The sequence below is a fragment of the Notechis scutatus genome, chromosome 5, assembly GCF_049901735.1.
Source record: "Notechis scutatus isolate UNSWTSFEM ecotype Mainland chromosome 5, rNotScu1.2, whole genome shotgun sequence".
NCBI lineage: Eukaryota > Metazoa > Chordata > Lepidosauria > Squamata > Elapidae > Notechis > Notechis scutatus.
The window spans coordinates 38,350,955-38,375,144 of record NC_142013.1 but is presented as its reverse complement, the minus strand read 5'-3'; the positions used below and the strand labels follow the sequence as shown (position 1 = coordinate 38,375,144).

Genomic DNA, 24,190 nt, shown 5'->3' with positions numbered 1-24,190 from the left:
AATAAATATATGAAAATATTCTGGCAAAATAACCCTGTTAAAAAAATAAAAAATAAATAAAAACATACATACTTATGTAAGTTATTTACAAAAAAGTGTATCTGCCCCACAATTCCTGATTAGTAAACTTAATTAGTTACAAATGAAAGCACGATAATAGGTAAAGCCACACATTTATTATCCAAAGCAATGTTCAAAGTTGTGTAATATCAAAAGAGATTCAATTTCTTTTCAGTAAATATAACTGACTTTAGACTAGTTCTTTTATTATGGAGACTTTGAAAGAAAAGCACAATAATCTTCTCTGATCTGGTCTAATCTAATCTTATATAGGTTAAGTCCTCTATTTATGACCACAATTGAGCCCAAAATTTACGTTAAGTAAGAAATTGTTAAGTGACTTTTTATGACTTTTCTTGCCACATTTGTTAAGTGAATCACTGCAGTTGTTAAATTATTAATACAGTTGTTAAGTGAATCTGGCTACCCATTGACTTTGCTTGTCAGAAAGTTGCAAAAGGTGATCACATGACTTCAGGACACTGCAACTGTCATAAATGTGAGTTAGTTGTCAAACATCCAAATGTAAATCATGTGACCATGGGGATTCTGCAATGGTCATAAGTATGGAAAAAGGTCATAAGCCATTTTTGTTCAGTGTCATTGAAACAGTCACTAAGCAAACTGTTGTAAGTTGAGGACTACTGTATCACAGATAGATAATACATAATGTACATAATGTGGCTAAGATGTCCTCTGAGTAGATCTAAACAGAAGGAAAGAGTCATTTCCATATGCATTCCCATCTAAAACTATAAAATATAAAATAACATACATAAAAACAATATATAACAACCAGGAGATAGAATAACAGAAAATTTGCTGATAAGGACAACGTTTTAAGGAATTAAATTCTAATTCAATTGTGCAGGTGGACACAGGTTTGTTCTAATTATAACAGACAGTAATATTATGGAACTCACTGTAGCTTCTGAATATAGATTATCTGTCTGTCTGTCTGTCTGTCTGTCTGTCTGTCTGTCTCTATCTCTCTATCTCTATTTCTATCATCTATCTATATTTCAAAATTGCTCTTCTCTCTCAGATTATCCTTAGTTAGGATTAGTCGCATACTGTTTTTGTAGAGAAACAAAATAAACTGTTATTTAAAATAATGTCAAGACATTTTATACAAATTGTCTATATAAATTTAAAATGTTTCAATAATTTATGAAATATGAAATATCTATTCAAATATTAAAAACTTGGCTTGGTAAAATTATTATGCTTTATACACACACACACACACACACACACACACACACACACACACACACAAATTCACTCAGATAGTCAAATAGGATTCATTTGGCTATTCCATATAGTATTCCACAAATACAGGTAGTCTTTGACAATGGTTTGAAGTTATGGCAGCCTTGACACAAGTTACTTATGACTTTTTCTCAGTTACTTATGACTGTCATGCCATCTCCATGGTCATGTGATTGTAAATTTCAGATTTGGCAACTATTTATAATAGTTGCAGTATCTTATAGTCACATAATCATGATTTAAGACTTTCCTGGCTGGCTTCCAAGAAACAAAGTCAATTGGAGAAGCCAAATTTGCTTAATGATAGTGTGATTCACTTAACAGCCACTTAATGATTTGCTTAACAATCTGATAAAAGTGGTTGTAAAATTGGGTTCCATCACCTAATCAATCCCTTTATGACTGTATCAATTTATGACAGAAATCCCTGTCCCAGTTGTGGTTGAAAGTTGAAAATTACATGTAATATGACTAGTGTTTGAAATAAAGAACATATAATATTTCTTTAACGTAGGGTGACAATGCCTCTTTGCTAGCCAAGTATCTAGCAATGTGAATTGGAATTAAGCAACATTTAGAGGACTAGAAATTGCCCATTTATGTTCTATAACTCATAATAGAAGTTATTCAGGTTTAAACAGCTTCTACATTAGGGCTGGGATTTTTTATGTTCAACTGAGACTCAGTTAAAATGATGTATAATCCATATATATATATATGGTATTCAGCTTTGTTTGGGTATTTTCTATAATGATTTGGGAAACTATAATGATGTGGGAAAATACCCGAACAAAGCTGAATACCATACATGTAGGTACCCGCGAAAACTTAAGTATAGTGATAGTATTATCACTAGATTATTTTAAAAGTGCACTTATTAATCATGGAAAAATTGATTAATTTTTACCTGCTCCAATAACTCTCTCAATACGAATCCTTGTTGGCTCTATCTCCTTTGCAAACTCATGAACAGCAAGGGATGGATCTTCATAAGTATCTGGATCAATATATGTTTTGGTTCCTGGAAATTGTACTGTAAAATCAGAAAGGTAGTTTCTGCATTATATACAAATGATTGCAGCATTTAAAATAAAACAAATGAGATCATTAAGACCCATAATGAAATTTAATACTTATTATTGTTCTAAGCTGCCTTGTTATTCTAAACTGTTTAATTAACATTCATCCCAAATAATTTGTGAAAAGGCTGCATATAGAGAAAGGTAATAGATGCTTTATATATTAGCAAGTACGCAAATGGTACAATTAAAATAGGACCAAGAAAGAACGAAAATTAGCTTCTTTTTTTCCTTCTTTAATAAAGGAGGGATAAGATGAAGGTAATTAGAAGGCAGCATGGGTTTTTCCAATCTAAATAATATAGCATTCAAGGATAAATATTTACATTTTCACTTGCTTTAAGATATATTCATGGAAGAAAGTTTCCAAGCTATTGTGAAGTTTGAAAGAAGAAGATGAAGAAGAATGAAGAGGGCAGTTGGCTACATCAATTGTCATTCTAATTTTGCAATCTACAGCACTAAGTAACAGCACTTTTCCTACTGCCTCAGAAAAACAAGGAACTGTGAGGTCATTGGTATTCTTTGAGGTTGGTTGTTTTCTTGCAGACTTTTCATGACCAAACTTGATAACATCATCAGTGCAGAAGGAAGTTGGGTTTGCTCTCATTTTATGTATATTTGGCTTACCCTATCTTTGTTGATAGGAAGAGTCTTCATGGTTCCTTGATTAGGCTCTTGTTTGCAAGAAACATCTGCAAGAAAACCTCCAAGCTCACATATCACTAAGGACTCAATACAGGGGTGGGATATGACAGGGTTATCTACCAGTTCGGGATTTATGAGGTTCGGTGATTTACGATGTGCTTCCCTGCACCTGCCAGCCATGTGCCTGTAAATCATCATCAGCACGCTGCGTGCAGAGAAGCAGCCTTTGAAACAGCCCTCTTTTCCTGTTTTTTTAACTGCAGCTGTGCCTCATTCGGCAGCTGAAGTTGAAAAATCAGGAAATAAAGATCAGGTAAGAGCCCAGGTGGGCAGGTGGGCAAAAACATCAGCAGACATAGAACCGGTTCTATGTCTGCTGCTCTTCAGAGCTACCGGTTCTACAGAGGTGGACAGAACCAGTAGAAACCCACTCCTGACTCTATAATTTTATCCTGAGCTACAACTATTATCTTTTATTGAAATAAGGAATTATTCCATTTATGATGTACAGTATATTTTAAAGCACTATAAGTAAAATGTTATTTTTAGATCTGGCTATCTTTCATGATTGTCACAGGATAACTGATATTTAAACTTATGCTATTGCCTTCAATTTTTATACTGAACTCTTTACTCATACATTCTGTCAGGCTATCTTTTTTTTGCAGGGGAAGATATTTTATCAGTGCATTGTCCATGGCCAATATATTTTCAAAAGAATAAACACATGGGAGATGTTGGGAAACTAATAATCAGGTTGCTCCTCTGTCCATCTTCAGAGTAAAATGGCTCCTTAATAGTCCTTGATTGTCAGGACTTTTTAATAATGTAATAACACTGTATTTATTCTCCTTACTCTTTTAATAATGTAACATTATTCTTCTTTACTTGATACACTTCTGTTTTACTCTATTTCATCCCACTGTCCTTCTGGTTGACTTTAGTAGAATGACTTCTACAGATAATTTGTTCCCTAATCAAAAAGAAAAACTAAGTCTAGTCATGGTAAATATTGAATCCCCTGATCCAGTCCCCTTAAGCCTAGGCATTTAAAAGCCTTTTTTTTTTTTTTGCAGATTTCAGTCCATATTTTGTAGCACAACTTCTGGAGAAGAGTGATGAAACACAGAATTAAATGCAGAAAATTACTGAAGTGCAAACTTAAGGGAAACATTTCATGAAAGTATGGATTAGCCCTACATGTTGAACAAAATTAATGAAAGCCAGCGAGAAGGAAGACTTGAAAGTACTAATGTAAAAGTCTGTGTTATCTTACATGCTTATGACTCTAACTAAACTGACTTATTTGGATTATGAATCTTGATCAGATTCTTAATTAAGCTGTATACTTAAAGTGCACTGTCTTTAATATTTTAATTGTTCTACTGGCTTATGCATTCATTACAGCAAATATTTGGGGCTTTTATTTTGACCCATAATCAAATTATTTCACTTAGACTCTCTAGGAGAGAGCACAGAGGTATCAGTGTAATTATTACATATAGCACAAGTAGACTCATATCCTAAACTATTAATTCAGACTATGCTGATGTTACTTTTAAAATGTTGATGAATTGTGGAAAGAAAACTATAGAAAAGTTGGAAATGACCAAAGTAGAATAAACATTTTTATGTGTGTGTGTGTGTGTGTGTGTGTGTGTGTGTGTGTGAGAGAGAGAGAGAGAGAGAGAGAGAGAGAGAGAGAGAGAGAGAGGTATGCTATGATTTTGAACAGGCAGAAATCAAAAAGTTTGGAGAAAATCATATAACAAGCAGCAGGTGGAAATTCTGGTAAACATCTAAATGCTAATGAGAAGTATTTATTTTGCACACATCAAAGGTGAACAGAATTATTTCCCTCATAAAATAATCTGGAATAAATGCTTAATTTTTTTTAAAATAAAACATCTAACAATGTGCAGAAGTTGTTTGCTATTTGGTTATTTTGGTTTGAGTGATCTAGAAGCTTCATTAAGTTTATGATGCAGTGGTTGTTTTAATCATTTCAAATTTGCAAAACAGTCATGAATCTTCCACAGCTTTGAAATGAATAACTTTTTTCCTGCAAAAATTTCCACATTCAAATGGATAAAGATATAAAAGATAATTCTAGCTAGAACATAAATTGTCTTTATCAGCTTGATATGCAATGTAAATGCAAGTTAAAATTACAGTGGTGAAATTGATTTAAATATTTTTTTTAAATTTCGGTTATGTTTGCTTACAATTTCCATTTTGCAAATTATTTCTTCGTTTTTCTTCAGACTTCATTTTTGCCTTGATATACCACTGGCATCTTTAAGAAAACAAACACTATTTTACTTTTTGTCTTAATGCCATAAAATAAATGATATTGAGCTAATATGCTATTTATATAATAACCATAAAAGTACTGCATTTAATTGAAGACGGGCTAAGAAAACCAACAATCAAATTAAAGTAGTAGTTAGCATGTCTTATTAAAATATATTTTATATAATAGATACTAAAATGTATGAAAAGGACTCCAGTAACATATCAGTTAATCAAACTTCACAGGTGTTAATGGTGCACACATTGTTTATATTTCTTCCAAGTATACTCAAAGGTTCCTTCCAAAGGGAACAGCTCCTTTTAGACTGATATTTCTCACATATAGTTAGAAAGAAATAATTGGTGTCTAGCACTTGAGATCAGACTGAATGTTTTTGAAAGCCATTTTTGTTCATTATAAAGGGCTTAAGTATCAAAGCAGGTTCAAGATTTTGAAATGCTTAAAATTACAATTATATTCAAAATACCACATTTTCTCATGCATGGGAATATCTTATCATTTTATCACTTAAGGTAAAAGAGCTGTGGTTACCAGGAGTTTATTTACATACTGATTTAGTTTCATCTTTGCAACTTAGTAGTAAAGTTGCACATCCTTGCTCTCTAGTGACCAATAAAACTAGGTTACATCTTGGGACAGTTGAAAAGGGATGATTCTATTCTCTAATTAGAAGTCTTTAATCCCTGGGCAAGGTTGTGTCATGGCTGAGTTATACCTGACTACATCTTCATTTTCTCCAAAGAAGCCAATATTTTGGATAATTGGAGACACCAATGTGGCAAAGTCAAAATTTGTTCATTATATCAGATATTTTGTGATCAAAATACCACTGGTAGATATTCTTAAGATTTAACATCAGTTATTTTTTTATTCAGCAAGTAAAAATCTTTAAAGCACATCTGCCAAACAGGGAAGATACCTTTTCAAATTCTGAAATTCTCTGATCAACCACAACATACCAATTGTGGTATGCTCCATGTCATCGACCATAATTAAATATCATGCACTTAAATCAGGATTTAAATTTGGCTATTTTAGATCTTTGGCCAATAGGTGGGTCACAAATAAATAAAAGTCACAAAGCTATAATTATTTATTATTTATAATAATATTACATAAGTAATCAATCCTTACTTTGAATTATCTGTTTAAGAAAGCAGCTTTATCATTACGTTCATGAAACAAAATTCATCTTCCACTTAACCTACCCATAACTTCACTATAGTTTACTCTAGCAGAATTACAAAGAGGGCAAGATTTCACTTTTTTTTTTTTATCTAGTTAGGAATTTGTTGAAATTGCATACAGTTATATACAGCTTCTCAGTTTCTACTTTGAAATCAATTTTCAACTTTTGTGCAAGTGATCTTTTGGGACAATCTTAAGAGTCATGTTGGATCAGACCAAAGATTTATATAAACCTAATTTCCACAATGGCTAAACATATATAAGGAGTTTACCAACAGAAAAAAAGTCAACAGTATCTTGATCTTATTTGGGTACCAAAAATTTCATAATTTCACTGAACTCTGCAATGAAATCTAATAACATAATAACCTTTCTATTATTTCCACCATAATTAACTAATACATTCTATAAAATTTATCAGTTTCTTACCTCCTCCAACTAATGGTTTTACATTAATAGCTTAGAAACTGTTGCTTAAAGGCTGATCATTTAATCAAACTGAGATACAGATTCTTATGACCTCCTGTTTTTCCTATCTACATAAAGCAACCATAAGATTAACAACCATAAGATTCAGTGTATGGTAGCATCAAACATTCTTTAGTACAAAGAAGAAAACATCTAGTCAAAGCCAAATTATGCACTTTGAAATTTGTTTCAATTCCAATAATAAATTCATTGAGTTGTCTTATTCTCTCTCACCTTAGCATTTAAATTGCAGGAAAACAATTCATTATATTACATAATGGAATGATTCCATTGAATGTAGAAAACATTAAAAAAGAGAATAGAGAAGAAGTAAAATTGTTTGCTATGTTCCTAATATTACCTACTATTTCTAATACATATGAAGAAAACCTCATATATATTTATTTCTCTTACCACCGTAATAACAAGCCTAGTCATTATATTAGAATGTTATTTACTATGCAATTTTTTCACCATGATAACTATTATGATTGCATTTAGTTATTTTGATTTATTTATTTTGATTTTGTTTCATCTTGCCTTTATTATTTTTATATGTAATTCAAGACAGCGAACATACCTAATATTCTTTCCTCTTCCTATTTTTCACTGCAACAATCCTGAAAGGTGAATGGAGCTGAGAGATGCTCACTGGCCCCTCATAAATGTCTTAATAAAAGGATTTGCATATAGTTTGAAAATTAATTGTTAGAGCTTTAATCATGGTATCAGTCATTTTGAATGAAGACACTTGTTAATGATGTTGATTTTTCATGACACATGAATCACAAGAAAATTATATTTTAAACTCAGTGTAAAGGAGAGCTGTATTTAGAAACTTCCTGAAGAAGCAGAACATAGGAATAATATTATCCTAAGAATGTGAAAACTACAAAAACCTAGTAAAATGTAACAAAACTGTGGAAACCCTTCTGAGAATTGCATTCCCAATTTTATTCATCAATGAGAGAATAAAACACTTTATGTAATAATATTGTTATGGCCAATTGCTGTGCTGTGAAGTCTTAGATCTAAGTAAAAGATAACAATATTTGATAATATTCATTTTCAAGAAGTTGTTGCTGATGGGCAGATTTAAAAAATGAAATTGAACAAAACTGGGGCTTTAACTTATGTATCTTCTAAATATCCCAACAGGAAAATTGCTAAGTTAAAAATGAAGCACTTGATATTTTTTAAGCAATGAAATAACCTTAGGTTTGATAAAGTGATAAGTATTCTATATTTTTTACTAAATTAATATCATTTTTCCTGAGGAAATGTTCTTTTTCAGTGAGTGCAAAATTCCTTAAATATTTATCAGCTTCTTCTGCCTCTCAGAACCAGTTTAAAGAAACAAAGAAGCTATTATTTCCTAAATTTCAATTTAAGAGACATGCAAGGTTGCCACAAGCGCTTAATATTTTATATAAATCTGGCCCGCTCCTTCTGCAAAGCCCTTATTTTTCCAGCTTTTCCATAGATCTTTGATTTGTTACCACCAAATGCTAATCATAGTTTACGGTGCAGTCAGGAGAGGCTATTGGGTCGCATTTTGAAACTTCAGCAACATGGTCAGGTGCTGTGAAATTTGTTTATCATCATTTAATACAAGTAAGTAAACACAATATAGTTTTAGTCTAAAACTGAGGAAATTAGTTCTTTATATTATTTTAATCTCTTATGATCAGATTTTAAAATTTAGAATGGCACATGAGTACTTGGTTACATGGAGAGTTGCAGTGTCAATATTACCTTCCAGTAATGAGGAAGAAAAGAGTGAGAATGACTAGAAGAGTGAATCCACCCACAGCAGCTGTGGCAATGACCAGAATCTGCCCTTGTTCTGCTGCTATATCTGAAGCTGAAAAAAAACACCAGATAAAAGTCAAGTTTTGAGCAATACCTTTTAGGACAAGTAACAATCCTCTGACAGACCAGCTACAACCTCAGACAAAAAACAGTTATTAAAAATGGTCGCTGAGATCGATTGGATAGTTTAGTAAACCTGAAATAAAAATTTCTGGTCTAAAATGGTGGCACTTTGAACAGAAGAAATATTTGTTCATATTGCAGGATGCCAGATAGCATTACAGGAATATAGAACCACTCACTCCACTATGCGTTATGTACATCATTCATAGCTTCCATAACACTTCAAATTATATTTTATCCTTAAGACAATCTTGTGAGATAGACTTTTAAAAAAGCTTGTGTTCTAAACCAGAATGTTAAACAAATACTGGCTCTTATTTCCAAACCTAGCAGTCTATTTATATGGTATCTTATGGCAGCCTGGTTCCTCTGGATATATTTTGCATTGAATATAAAAGATAAAATGGTTTTAACATGCTTACAGACATTGAATATACTATAAATATGCTATACTGATACTAGTTTGGAATTGGTACCCACCAATTTGAAATGAAATGAAATATGTTTGGAAGGAACCAACCTAATTTTCAGTTCCTAAATTAATAAATGTATGAGAATGTAATTGTCTTCTGGTTTTCACACTGTACTCAATTTTGTGATATGGTACTCCAATTTTAAAAAGTCTGTATTGTTGAAAGGCATGTTGAAATACGCATAAAAGAATAGTATGAAAAAACATGAGAATATATATTGCACTCAAAAACAATACACAAATATTCACATAATACCATTTTCTCCAGAATTGAAAATTCTACCAATCCTGTCAGCAGTACTGATATTCACAAGGTGCCCAATGGCTTGTGGGGGGAGGAGCAGAAAGGGCTGAACAACTGGCTTACCTTAGAAGAAGACATAAAGATAATTTGCCTGTGATTCACAGCTCCAAAAGTCGTGTATAAGTCATGTATAAAAGTATAATGAACGAGAATATATATAGTCTATGTTGCCTATATTTTAAGATATTATAGGAAGTAAGTCCGTATTTATCGGCGTATAACACGCACTTTTTCCCCCTGAAAATAGGGGGCAAATGATGTATGCGTGTTATACGCCGATATAATGTTAAGAAGCCTTCGGTGAATGCTGCTGGGATCGGGGATCAAGGACACAAATGAAAGAAGGGGAGGGAGGAAGCAACGAAGCCTGTCCTTCTCTCTGGGTCAGCTCTCTCAGTCGTTCTCTCGCTCCTCCACCAGCACAGGAAGAAACTGCTTCAAAGAAGCGGGGGAGTGCTTTCCTGTCGCCACAGCTTCCCTGAAGCGCCCGTTTCTCCCCCACCCCCACCCCGTCCGCCCGCCCGCCCGCCCGCAGTGCTCCGTTCTGCCTGCCTGCCTGCCTTCGTTAATGGTTGAATCGGAACAGCTTCGGCTGAGTAAAAGAGGCGAATAGTTATTATTCTCAGCCGAAGCTGCTCCCAAACAACCAGAAACTAAGGCAGGCAGGCAGAATTTTTTAAATTTTTTTTCCTGAAATTTCCCTCTTAAAATGAAGATGCGTGTTATACGCCTGTGCGTGTTATACGCCGATAAATCGGTAAGTGAAGAAAAACATCTAGCACACAGTGCTGTTTTAATTGCTTTGTTGTAAATACAGGCAGTTGGAATTTGTCTTATTACCATGAAAAACAGACTCAAGAGGAAGTTTGTAAGAATGAAAATTGTAGCTAATATTATGAATTTAAACACAAAGACTACAGCTGTATTAGAGAGAACTGCAAATTCAGATAAAAGGAAATATAATTCAAATTCAATTTGCAATGCAAATTATTACTGGATGATGAGAATTTCTTATCTTACATGTGGTAATAACAGCATATTTTATAAATTGTTCAGAATCAAGTCAGGCTATTTAGTGACCACATAGTAAGTATCATATTGAAGTATTTGCTTAAGTATTAAATAATTAGTTTCTCAAATTTCAGTTCATTAATTATGCTGAAACTATCAATTTTACACATTCCATAATTTCTGCTCTTTAATGCCCCAATTACCTGCGGGGAAAATAAGCATAATAAAATATTATTACGTGCATTATTTTGAGTTGTATTTAAAGGTCTCAGGACTTTATTAATTTAATCGTTCATTAGTCTAATCATAGTTTTGATTAGTCCAATTAAAAGGGGGATAGAGGGAGATTTACATCAGCCAAGACTTCACAGCAGTGCTTTGAGTGTTCTTTCTGTTCTTCAGATCCCATAAGAAACCAGGTTGTCTTAAAAAGGGCCATTAAAAGGGGGCTTTTTGCAAATGCAATATGGCATAAAAATAATCACATTTTGCCAACTTAATGACCAAAGATTAGGCCCTAATATGAGCTTGTATGTGTGTTTGTCTTTTTCCATCAACATGATAAGTATTTTTTCTAATGCTTCAATCCTAGGAAACTTCATATAAACCAAGGACGTGCTGGATCCACATAGCTTCCTGAGGGTCTCTGGTGGTCAGTAAAGAATGGGGAGTCTTGGCAATTTTGGACAGGATTACCTTTGAACACCTTCTAGACTCTAGGTTCTTACTCAACAAGCTAGTAGCACTTTAACCAAGAAAACCTTTCCATTGAGCCAATGGTACCAATCTTATGGTACCAATATCAGTTATGGTTCAGTGTTCAGTTCTGCCTGTAATAGGACTGAGGGAAAGATTAGTTTTTTTTACCAAACTTTTTGCAAGTGACTTTGGAACTGGTTGTCAACCATGTATTATGAGTAGCTGTCTCATTTTTTTATGATAAAAAGTTCCTGAATTTTAGAGAGAGAGAGACAGAGACAGAGACAGAGAAAGAGAGAGAGTCAGAGAGAGAGAGAGAGAGAGAGAGACCTGCAATCCATTTTTTTATCCATTATAATGTAAGTTTCATTTATTTTACATTCTGTATATTACTCTTTTGTCTCTCTTTTCTGTTTAACATATGCAAGAAAGTTTTGTGTGCCTCTAACCATAAAGTAGACAGTTTAATTTTGGGTATTTGTTCAAAAATATTATGACAGAGATGTTTCTTTATAAATATCATGGAAAGAGTTAATCTGTAGTCAGTGACTGATAGTGCCCAAGATTTCCCCCCATCTCTACTGTCTCTATGTACCTATATTTTTAAAAGTTGTAATTTTTCATTTGTAAAAGAATTGATAAACTTGGGTTGTAATAGTTTATAGATTATCAAACTATTTATTATTTTATAATATTTCAAGTTATTGCAAATTGACATTCGTATTTTTGTAGTAATATGTTGCAAAGGGTCACTTCTTTGAGGTTTATGACATAAAATAAAATATAAATCTATTTTGAATTTGCTAATTATCATCTATGCAATGACTATTTCTATGCAATGTTTATCCACCTGAGGCCTTAATTCCTATAAAGACAAGCAATTAAAGGAAATCAGCATATCCAATAATGGAATAAGTAGTTAAGTTTTTTTCAAATTGAGAAACTTAATGTGACTGGAACACAGCCATAGCTGAGTTGCTGCTCCTATTGTTCCAGTCAACAGACTCCAAAAATTATTTTTTATTAGGGCGCCAATTCTGGATAACTACTATCTAGTCTCAAATCTTCTTTTTTTAAGGTGAGAAGGTGGTGGGTCTACAATTGTAAGAAGCCCTGAAGGAAATACAATATCTATCCAGTCAGGTTTCATGTCTGGATGTGTTAACAAAATCACATTGGATTTTCTTATGGATCACCTGTGATCCAATATAATTCCAACTGTCTTGATCTTGCTGGACTTCTTAGTAGATTTTTTATATCACCACTCATAAAACTACTAAACACCACAGAGCTTTCTCTTATGGGTCGCTACAATCTTTGTTTGACAATCTTGTTTCTTATTCTTATATGATGGTTCTGGGAAAAACAATCCCTATCAGTAAAGGGACAATCAGTATAACGATACTTAATTGTATATATCTTTGAAAAATTATTTATTAACCATTTTAAAAAAGAAGAAAAGAGAGCAAAAGACTGATAAAAAGAAAAAATGGAAATATAATTTCAATAGGCATACAAAGGAATTAGCAATATTGTACAGTTAATATTCAATATGTCAGACAAAGAATAATGGATGGAAACTGAACAAGGAGAAATTCAACCTGAAAATAAGTAGAAATTTCTGACAGTGAGAATGATCAACTAATGGAACAGCTTTCCTTCAGAAGTTGTGGGAGCTTCATCACTGGAAGCTTTCAAGAAGAGACTAGACTGCCGAAACTTCCAGTTGCAAGGCTTCAGCGGCGGCAGGAATCCGCTTCTCTGCGGGTCCCTTCTGCACTCGCCGCTGAGGTACCCCCGATCCAATTGGATTTGGGGGTTGTCGCTACCCCGAAGGGGCAGCGGAAGACAGAGGAGATCCGGGCAGGGCTCTGGGGATATCGCACCCCCTTTCCCCAGCTGGCTAGACTCCTTTTTCCTGAGGCAGTGGAGCGGCTGTCAGAAATGGCAGCCACAAAGGAATCTTCAACCAGATAAGACTGTGCAGGAGGAAGAACCAGAAGGAGAAGTTTTCTTGGCTGAACCGGGACATTAAGTTACTTTTAAAACACCCTGGAAACCTGACTTTCGGATTGATACATTTGTTTCCAAAAGAAGTTTGCTACAGCGGCGAAAGTGCTGAAGGAAAGTTCACTCCCCTTCCTTACGGAGAAAGCAAATGAGCACAGAAAAACCTGCTTCTTTAAGGTAAAAACAAGCTCTTTGTTATAAATGGGAAGGAGAGGACTAAAAAAAATCTTTAAAAATTTGTTGGAGGAGACGCCTTGAAGATTATAACACCAGCAACTAACTGTAATACGGCTTTAAAATATATTTGGGATTTTGCCCCAGGAGGAAAAATTGCAAAGAGAAGAAGAGGAAATAATTTCTGTCTGTTTGGACTGTTTGATAACTTTGACATTTGGAAATTACTTTAAGATTAAAAACATTTGGGTTGTTCTTTAAAATTTACAATGGCACCATCTGTGGATGAATTAAAAATGGAATATGAAAAATTAAAAGAAAGAGAACAAAATGGCAAGGATTCTTTGGGAGCTGTTTTCCACTTTTTAGAAATGGCGGTTTCTACGTACCAGCAAATACTTGAGGAAGAAGGAGAAGGAGGAGAAGAAGAAGAAAAGGAAGAAGCCATTTTTAATGGACCAAAAAGTTCGATTAAGAAAGAAAATAGGAAGAGAGGAAGGAAAAATGAGAGTTTAAGATTTAATAAAACAACCAAGAAAAAGAAAAATAAGGTGAAGAAAAGGTACAATGTTAGAAAGCAATTGAAAAGAGAATTACAACAGAGAGGAGAAGTCAAAAAGGTGGAGGTTAGGAGAGGGGGAGGGCAAAAAAGACCAGACTGGAGAAGAAAGGGAGGGAAAAAGGGAAAAAAGCCACAAAGGTCTAAAACAAGATGCCAAAAAGCAGATTTTTTTCAGAGATAAAGGATAAAGGATAGTGTATAATTAAAGAAAGATTCTGCAAGAGTACATAAGATAGGATTGTAGTATTTGCATTTGAAATAGTCTATTGGAATATTATAAGATTTAACAAAATATTAAAATATCAAAATGTTTAATAATGATAGATCTCAATATTTAATAAAATATTAAAGAGAATGTGTAAAATGATTAATGCTTAGTTATAGTTTAATTCGTTATTGTCTTAATGTTATTATAAATTTACTATTTCATTTTTTTATTCTAAAATAATGTATTAATTAGAATTAGAACTAGAATGGAAATTATATACTTAACTATATTATAAGTTTATTATTTTTTTATTTTAAAATGCAACATGTAGAATGTACTAAGCAGAATCAGGATGGAAATTATGTATTATTTTAAGTGTTACTTTAGGGGAAAGATAGAAAGGCGTCATACTTTAAAAGTGATTACAGGGGAAATTCTTTGCTAAAGAGAAGAGATAAATAGATGATTGGAAAAGAACGGACAAAAGATACAAACATAATGATTTTGAAATAAGATGAAATAAACAAAATATAATTAAGAGAGTGAAAAGAAGGGAGAAGTTATATAGAAAATATAGAATGGTTAATAAGATATGAATGGTATATAAGGTGAGCATGAATTTGATTTAGGTCTGTAAAAAAAGATGTAACCTGGGGCTAAGCCACTTTTCAAAAGAAGTTTTATGTTTTGTGTTTTGGTTAGCTATGTTTGATTGTGAATTAATAAAACCTTGGAGGAATAAAACTAAAGGGAGAGAAATTTGGAAAAGACATGTATAAATGATAATTAAGGAGGTTTTATCTTTTTATGTCTTGTTTTATGTTTTGTATTTTGTGTGTTTATGTTTGATTGAGAATCAATAAAACCTTGATAGAAAGAAATATAATTGAATAAAAGTGAAGGGAGAAACAATGAGAAATTTGGAAAAGATATATATGTGCTTAAATGGAAATGTGATAATGTGGAACTATGTCTTAAAAAATAATGTTTTATTTGCCTTGTTAAAACTTATAAGTAATTTTTAGAAAGGAGGTTTTATACTTTTATGTCCTATGTTTTGTTTGTCTTCAAAAAATCAATAAAACTTGTTTAAAAAAAAAAAAGAAGAGACTAGACTGCCACCTGTCCAAAATGGTGTAAGGTCTGCTTGGGCGGAGGGGGGTTGGACTAGATCAAGGGTCTCCAACCTTTTGGACCTCAAGGACCACCAAATTCATAATTTTAAATCCCACAGACCACTAATATGAATTCAGCATGCCTTTCGCTGAAGCACCTGGACTCCCACTGACAGGACGGGGTGCTTCAGGCACTTAGCTTGGCTGCCTGTTTCTGCAACTTTAAATACTCAAAGAGTCATTTGGACTTGTTTCCCACAGAAAACAAAACACTGGGATCTCTCATATCTCTCTCCCTCCCTCTCTCTTTCTCTCCCTCTTTCTCTCTCTCTCTCTCTGTGTCCTCTCTCTCCCCCTTTCTCCCTCCCCCTCTTTGTCCCTTTCTCCCTCCCTCTCTCTGTCTTGTCTCCCTCTTTCCCCCATCTCTTTCTCTCTCCCTCTCCTATTTTAACACCATGAGAAAGGATTTGAATCTCTGAACTGTGTCAGACTCACCTGTTTATTGTTGTGGAATACGTCCCCCAAAAGGTAAAATCCTAATAGATAAATATTAGTTTCTAATTTCCACTTTGTTGTTCTTTATAAAGATTTACATTTTGTGTGTTTCTGATTTCAGTTCTTTAGTTAATTCTTTTTCCCCTTACAACCATATTCTAAATACTTATATATGGTTCTGTTATGAATTAATTTATAACAGAAGTTAAGTATATGCTGTTAACTTTGCCATTACTGCATATTTTCCAAGTTTAATTTCTCAACCTAATATCTTTAGTAGTGTTTCTGTTTTCCAATGTGCAGAAAATCCAGATCTATACAAATATATGTTAGAACAATGCTGATTAACTGAGTCCATGAAACCAGAAGACTGGTGTGCTTTTCTCTGTCAGAAAGTATGGGTATCTTCTGTTTATTCTACAGCATGAAAAAAATGAAATTAAATTTTAAAAGTGAACATTTTTAATACATTGATCATTCAGCCATTGGGTGAGCTTACAACCTATTACTAGCTCAATTTTATCTGTTAGTTACATGCTTTACTTATTGCAAATTGACATCTGTCAGCCAGCAGACCCTCCAGCAGAGTGAAAAATAGGAAAGTTGACAGAAAGACAGCTAGACAGATAAAAGAGAGCGGCTATTAAGACACATAGATACAAACTGTTGTGATTGGAGCTCTAATGGAAACGAATTAATGTCAAGAGTATAGATAAATGCAAAAGGCATTATAAAGAACAAAAACAAATGCAGTTTTTAAAGGCATAGGCCAAGATATGATTGCATCACCTTTTTCCTTCTTCATATTCTACACATTTAATCATACTGAAGAACATTTTAAAATGATACAAAACAGTTTAGATAATTGTTAAACTGACCATTTCAGATTCAAAATGTTTGGCATTGTAGATAATTACATCAATTATTTGCATTTTATTATATTTCACTGAAATAACATAGTATTACATTAAATAATGGGTAATTTACATTGACCTAAAATGATTTAACTGCTCTTAATTCAAGAGTGTCATCCAGATGGACTACAATCTCAAGAAGAAAGAATAGTCACTTCCGAATGAGATGGGCAGCATGTAAATGTAATAAATAAATAGATAAAAAATATTCTCACTATGTACATGGAACCATGGCTTCTCTCTGGAGCCACTTAAGCAGACTTAGACAAGTTACATTCATGTAGCCTATTCTGAAAAACTCACCCACCCACCCCCCACACCCTCACACGTTTCTTTCACTCCCATTATACATATATAACAACTTTCTGCTTATAGATGTTGCATATTTTACAGTTTATCCAATTTTAAGCTACATAGAGGCTCTTTTGCACTATTGATCAAATTAAATCAATAAATGTTTTCCTTGTGGTTGTAGAGACATTTATAATTTGATCTACAGTATTAAGTTATTGTTAGTTTTTTCAAAATTTAGGAAACATTTTATTCATTTTTTGAACTCTTTAATTTCTTTTTCCTAATACTATATAAAACTTCCTTATTATTCCCTACTTATTTCTTGTTGCCTTTTCTTTATTCACTGTGTGACTCTCAGATATGCTGTATTTGAATGGAAGATTACTATAGTGTAATTCCCTGGATACATAGTGAACTATGGACCTGCATTTTCAATGTATTTGAAGAGCACCTTATTGGCAAAAGCAACACTAGTGGAAGAAACAACATTCTTTTGTTTAGCTACCATATCATATACATTTGGTATTCATATTTTTTATGATAGTAGTAATTTGGGATTTTTACAGTGTTGATTCTTTGTAACTTTTGTTGTAGTCTTCTAAGACCCAATCAAGATAATATCAAGAACCACATTATTATTAAAAGAGAGGAAGGATTGTTAGAAGACAGTGACATTTAAAGTGGAGAAAACACAATTATGAAAGGAAGAATGAATGTGTGAAAGGTTTTATTCTATTGGCTTTGTAGTAGCCTGGGTAAATTCCACTTTAAACACAGACACCGGAGCAAGTGCACATTCGTATAGCTTGCAGATCCTCCAGCTTAAGGTATATATACGTACTGATGAAGAAGGAAGACACTACACAACTTTTATGTGTACATCTATGATCACACACACAACAAATGAAATCTGGAGTCACTGAGTGAATTTTCTTGTTTTTCCTTCTATGCTCCCACAATTCCAGCTGCTGCTTATAAATCGCTTCTTCTACTTGACTTACCCCTTTGATTGTTTTGGTATTTATTTCTATGTATATACTACTGACATATCTTTGCAGTACTCTACTGATGTACACTAATTTGAATAAATCAGATTTCCTTTTAATTCACATCTGAAACTTCTAACCGTGCTATCAGTTATTAATATATGTTGTGCATGAGTACATATTTGACTACTCATATAGTATAAAAACTACATCCTCTTTCATTAATGAGCTTTTAAAATTACTCCTGCAGTGCCAGATAATCCTCTTTCTGCTTCAGGTACTATCATTAATAATCATTCCTAAATTTTTGACTGCTCTACATAATGATGTATCTAATTCCATCCTAAATAATTGAAATAGCATAGATTGCATTCCATTCAGAAAAACAGGAAATGCAGATTGTCCAATGGAAGAAGCAATAATCAGCTTTTACAAAGACTTTAAAGCTTTCTGCATACTTTACCATACAAAATTATGCTTATTTACTTATTTACATTACTTCTAACACACTCCAAAGCCAGAGGACATTGGGGAGGATATAGCAATATATAATCTATATGTCTATGTCCATATTAACTATATTTATATCATTGATCATCTTCTCATCTTCTTCTTACACAAAATCAAAGTTCCACTCAGAATTGCAAGGAATTAAAGGTTTGGCGAAACAGTACAGAATATATTATGAATTATACCTTTTATTTCTCATTAAAATCATTTGTCAAACCTACAAATGGATTAATAATTCAGTTTCATTCTTGTTTGTTTCACCCTTTGTTCCTGTACTGATTTGCAATTATGACTTTATAATAGTGTCTTTTCTTTGTGTTTTAAACCAATGTTCATAAGAGATTGTTATATTCATGAGAGTTTGCTAGAAGTAGATTTGTACCGCAGGAACATTTGAAAATCTATAATCATAACTAAAAAGAAGAGATATAAACCATAAAAGTATTTCTAAATTTCTTTACAATACTGAAAATGGTTACTCCGTCTCACAAAATAACCTCTCATAAACACTGCCACAATGTGCTCATTCTCCATCCATCCATCCATCCATCCATCCATCCATCCATCCATCCATTTTTTTTCTGACCCCTATGGGTAGTATGTGTCTTCTTCAATCTCAGAGGCCTGAGAAATTGAGGGTTCTTTGCAGGATCTTAGCTGTTCCTTAGTTTGTTTGGACAGAGAGCTTTGACGTTGTTCACAGGTTGTGTTACATACAACATGCTTTCCCAGCTTAGGAGTCACAGCCTGAGTGCTCCTACCATGACTAAGACACTTTGGCCTTTACTTTCCACATCCTCTCTAGTTCCTCCTTCAAGCCCTGATATTTCTCTACCTTCTCACAGTCCTCTCTGATGTTGCTGTCACTTGGCACTGCTATCTCTAACTTTTATTTCTTGTTTATTACTGTGATATAAAATTGTTTGACTAATACCTACCAGTCCATCTGGATCTGAAAGACCTATCAAATTTTAATCCTGTTATTATCTATGAACGTCTGTGGAATCTACCATCTGGACTTGGCTGGGTCTAGCCATTATACTGCAGATGTTCTTGTACACAATGCCAGCTACTTGATTATGTGAAGTGAATGCTATTCCTTTCTGTACCTTACACCCTGGTACTATCTGTTGAACTATCTCTAAGGTCTCTTTGCACAGTTTGCCCCTTGGATCCTGTCAGGTATACCCTTGCTTCTATTGATCTGATGCCTAGTGCCTGTTCTTGTGCTGCTATGATCAATGCTTCAGTGCTATCTTTTAATTCAGACATTCCAGCCACATTCTCAATGGCTGCCATTTTCAGCTACCTCTAGATATATCCCATGCAGGGTCTTGTCTTATTATGGTACTACCTCTGCTTGAGCTTTCTCCCATGTCTCAGGCATTATCTCAGAGTTCATCTTTGGGTGCCAACTTATTTATATATTCTTGGATTCTGTAAGTTTTGTATAGACAGGATTTTTACCACTCATCTGATCCTGCCTGCCCATTTTTTTTTATCCATGGGCGGAAAACTCTCTACATTGTAGGTAACCATTTCAAAAGTCTTAATTGCTGAAGTCATAATCTATAGCTTAATTTTTACATTGAACATTTTACATTTTGCATTTAACATGCATGCGCAAAATGTAAAATCACACAACCGGTAGTTACACCGATCAGATCCCACCTCTGCTCTCATCCCACTGGGATTAGCCTTCTGTGCTGTCAGGAGAGCCCTGGTGCAAGCCGCATCTGCCAGGGCATTGCAGCTGGCAGGTTCCAGGAGAAGGGCCTTCTCTGCCGTGTTCCTGCTCTTTGGAATATCTTGCCCCCAGAGTGAGGTCTGCTCCAACCCTCCTGACCTACTGCAAGAGCTTAAAGATCTGGCTCTGCTAGCTGGCTTGGGCTCCAAAAGAGGGACTCATGTTGGGAGTAGTTAATAGATTAATATCAGATTCCACTTTTCTCCTGCTCATTCTTCTTCCCACTCCTCAATTTTAGCTGTTATATATTTTATTTTGATACTTTTTTAGTATTTTAGTTATATACTTTTATTTATTTTTTTAAATATTGTAAGCCACCCAGAGTTATCCTGTTGTAAGACTTGGGAGGGGGGGGAATAAATGGATAAATAGATAAATAAATAAGATAAAAACTCAGGATTTTCTTTTGAACTCTGCATATTTATTACAAATCAAACTCAACCACACATGTCTTGGAATCTGAGTGATAGATAAACTAATGTGAATACCTACAGACACAAGCATTTTCAATCAGTAATTCACTTTAGACCTAATATTCCCAATTGCTAGTTGAGTAACATTAGATGCATATTCTGTTAGACATACAAGGATTTTGGGTCTTTGTTTGAGACTTACTTTCATCTCCAGTTTCAAATTCAAACTTTTGGCTATAGCCACTGTATCCTGTTGCAGACCTGAGTCTGATATGAAATATGTACTTGGTGGCTGGTTTGAGACCTGTGACAATGACACTTGGAGCCTTTGACCTTGTGGAAGAATAGCTGAGCTGCTCATTCTCCTGAAGGACAAAAGAAGAAAAAATATAATGTGACATACTAGCAAACTTTCAAAACTAAATTTTGTTATTAATGTAAAATTGCATTCATTCAAAGGCTAAAAGCCATCAAACTATGGGTTGTGGTACAGACTAGGCTTAGCTATATAGTAAGAAATGTTTGTTTTTCTTATACAGCAAGAGTTGACTAATTGTGAACTCAAGAGTTAGTAATTAGACAACATAATATGAAATTAGTACAAGACTGCATTTATAGAAAATGGCGATTATACACTTTAAATCATAGATACATTTGGATTGCAAATATCTACTAAAAGCATAATGTATAAATATGGGAGTATTCCAATGTCTGCTACTCACTTCTACCCGCAGGTAGTGCCAAAATGCCGGCGCTATCTGTGGGCAGGCTTGTGGGTAAAAGAAAGGAAAATTAACTCTGTATTTTTGCTTGTAAAATGGGGTTATTATCTTCTTAGATTGGAAATGGGTTTTTAAGCATACAATTATCTTGCAGATTTGTATTTTGTTACTGAAGTAACACAGGGAACCTACTCTCCAGGGAAAATTAAAAGCATGTATATTTTTCGTATCTTATAATGGATTTCCTTCAAAATCAGTGTAATAAAAATTCTTGAGTGAAATTATTTTTAGATATATTTCAACCATTAGTTTAGTGATTCTTGGACATAGACATACAATTCTTTCTTGGCCAAGTGTGATTAGACATACAAGGAATTTGTCTTGGTGCATATGCTCTCAGTATACATAAAAGAAAAGATACATTCATCAAGAATCATAAGGTACAACACTTAATAGTCATAGGGTACAATAAGCAATCAAATCATACTAGGAAACAGTCAATAAAAATTGTAAGGATACAAGCAGCAAAGATATAGTCATACAGTCATAAGTGGGAGGTGATGGGTGAAAGGAAGGATGGAAAAATTAATAATAATAGTAATGCAGACTTTCTAAATAGTTGGACAGTGTTGAGAGAATTATTTGTTTAGTAGAGTGATGGTGTTCGGGAAAAAACTGTTCTTGTGTCTAGTTGTTCTGGTGTGCAGTGCTCTATAGCATCGTTTTGAGGATAGGAGTTGAAACAGATTATGTCCAGGATGTGAGGGGTCTGTACATATTTTCACAGCCCTCTTTTTGACTTGTGCAGTAATTCAAATTCTTTGAGAATTTCTTTGATTCCTCTTTTGTTCTGCTCAGACTCGTCAATATACCACATGTGATCAGGTTTCAAAACATTCAAAAAAATGTTTCTGTGCATCTCATTTGGTAACAAGTGAAACCAGATCATTTTTTGACTTACAGTTTCTGAGGGATAAGAGATAGGACAAAACAATTTACATGCTTAATAACAATAGCAGTATTTTTCCAGTTCACTACATAGTTGTAATTTTAAGTTTTTTGTTTTTTTATATTTTCAACCTTACAATACCTTAACTTCAATCTAAACAAATCATAATTCAACTTAGAAAGGAATGATCATATAACCTAAATGGTATCATTTACATTTAAGTTTTCAGAATTCTGAATGCAACCTTTGGAATTCTGAGAGACAAATAATAAATTAGCAAAAAGTATCCACTTGGGATATATATCTGTAGTAAACCAAAAATATAGTGTATCAATTATTAAAAGGTATTTTATGTCTGATATTTTATATTAGATTCAATAAACAAATCTAAACATTTCAGTGTTCAGAATTCTCAGAATATTGTATGGAATTCTGGGAGCCATTGGGAAGGATTGTGATAAACCATAAATATAGAAAAAGGCATTTTATGCCTGATGTTTTATATTAGATTCAATAATGAATTGTAAAAAACAACCCCTAGAAAAAAAAACCCTTCTCCCACCAAGGGGTTCTGTTCTACTAGCACTGCAGGTTTGAAACATGAAGCCCTGTAAATAAAATTGCCCTAACTATCTTTAATCTTATGCAACTATAAAGTGAAGAAATTTATGGCATGGCAAAGTTTTACATGCTGCTCCAGAGAAAAAGTACATCATTGCTATCTTAGCAGTATGTAACAATTGCTATATGATTAAGTTGTTGTGTTCAGGGAAAATGAAGCACTGGGGAAAATATTAAATGATCTGTCATTTTCATAATTCAAAAGAGGATAGACAGTTAAAAAAAATCCCTGTCCTATAGGATGTCTTTATTTTGTTATTTATTTTAATGAAGTCTCCAGCATATTATTATATTTTGCAATAGCAATCCATTGGTAAACTGAACAAGGAAAATATGAAATATTTATGCATAAATAAAAGAGAATACACAAACCAGAACATAAAAGTATGCTATTCCCCCAAAAGCAATTAAATTTTGCCTCTTCAACAAGGAAAAGGAAATGATGTGGCTCCAATACTACTAATCCTTCAAAATTCAACATAATATATATTTCCCACCTTGAAAAGCAGTAGGAATAAAAATATTAGCTGACATCCTAAGAAAGTCTCATTTTGTTGATAGATACTGGATCCAACATTTAACCTTAAAGATCAAAGAAACTAATAAGCTATCTAGTAGGTATCCAGACTGATTGTATAACTGAAACTCCTTCATTTTATTATTCTCATTTTATTTATTAAAATAGGCCTATTAAGATCTGCTTTGTCTTATTAAAATAGGTCTATTAAATCTTAAATACCCTGAAAGAGTTAAGATCAAATAAAGAAACAACAAAAGGGAAATAAACAAAAAGAAAATGACATAACATTTCACTTCCTGATTACCATATTATCACAATCTGCTCAATGTACGCTGGGTAATCCCATCTGATAAGTAAACTATGGCACTTCTGTGTAAAAAGTGAAGAGATGAATATTTTTTTTAACGTGAGTATAGATTTGTCTTGCTAGAATAGGAATATCTAAGAACCAAAATTATATTGGTAGAAGATATAGATAATCCATTTGTTTTGTTTAATAA

The 24,190-nt window shown here is 33.3% G+C and overlaps 1 protein-coding gene across 1 annotated transcript in view; it reads right to left on the bottom strand.

Moving 5' to 3' along the window:
- Positions 1–24,190, bottom strand: part of EPHA6 (EPH receptor A6) — a 415,605-nt gene that overhangs the window by 103,060 nt on the left and 288,355 nt on the right. The window contains exons 7-10 of the mRNA XM_026664024.2: positions 21,081–21,243; positions 8,785–8,893; positions 5,285–5,355; positions 2,240–2,365 (exon numbers count right to left, since the gene is read on the bottom strand). Coding sequence (XP_026519809.2) covers positions 2,240–2,365; positions 5,285–5,355; positions 8,785–8,893; positions 21,081–21,243 — 469 coding nt within the window. The remainder of the gene's footprint in view (positions 1–2,239; positions 2,366–5,284; positions 5,356–8,784; positions 8,894–21,080; positions 21,244–24,190) is intronic.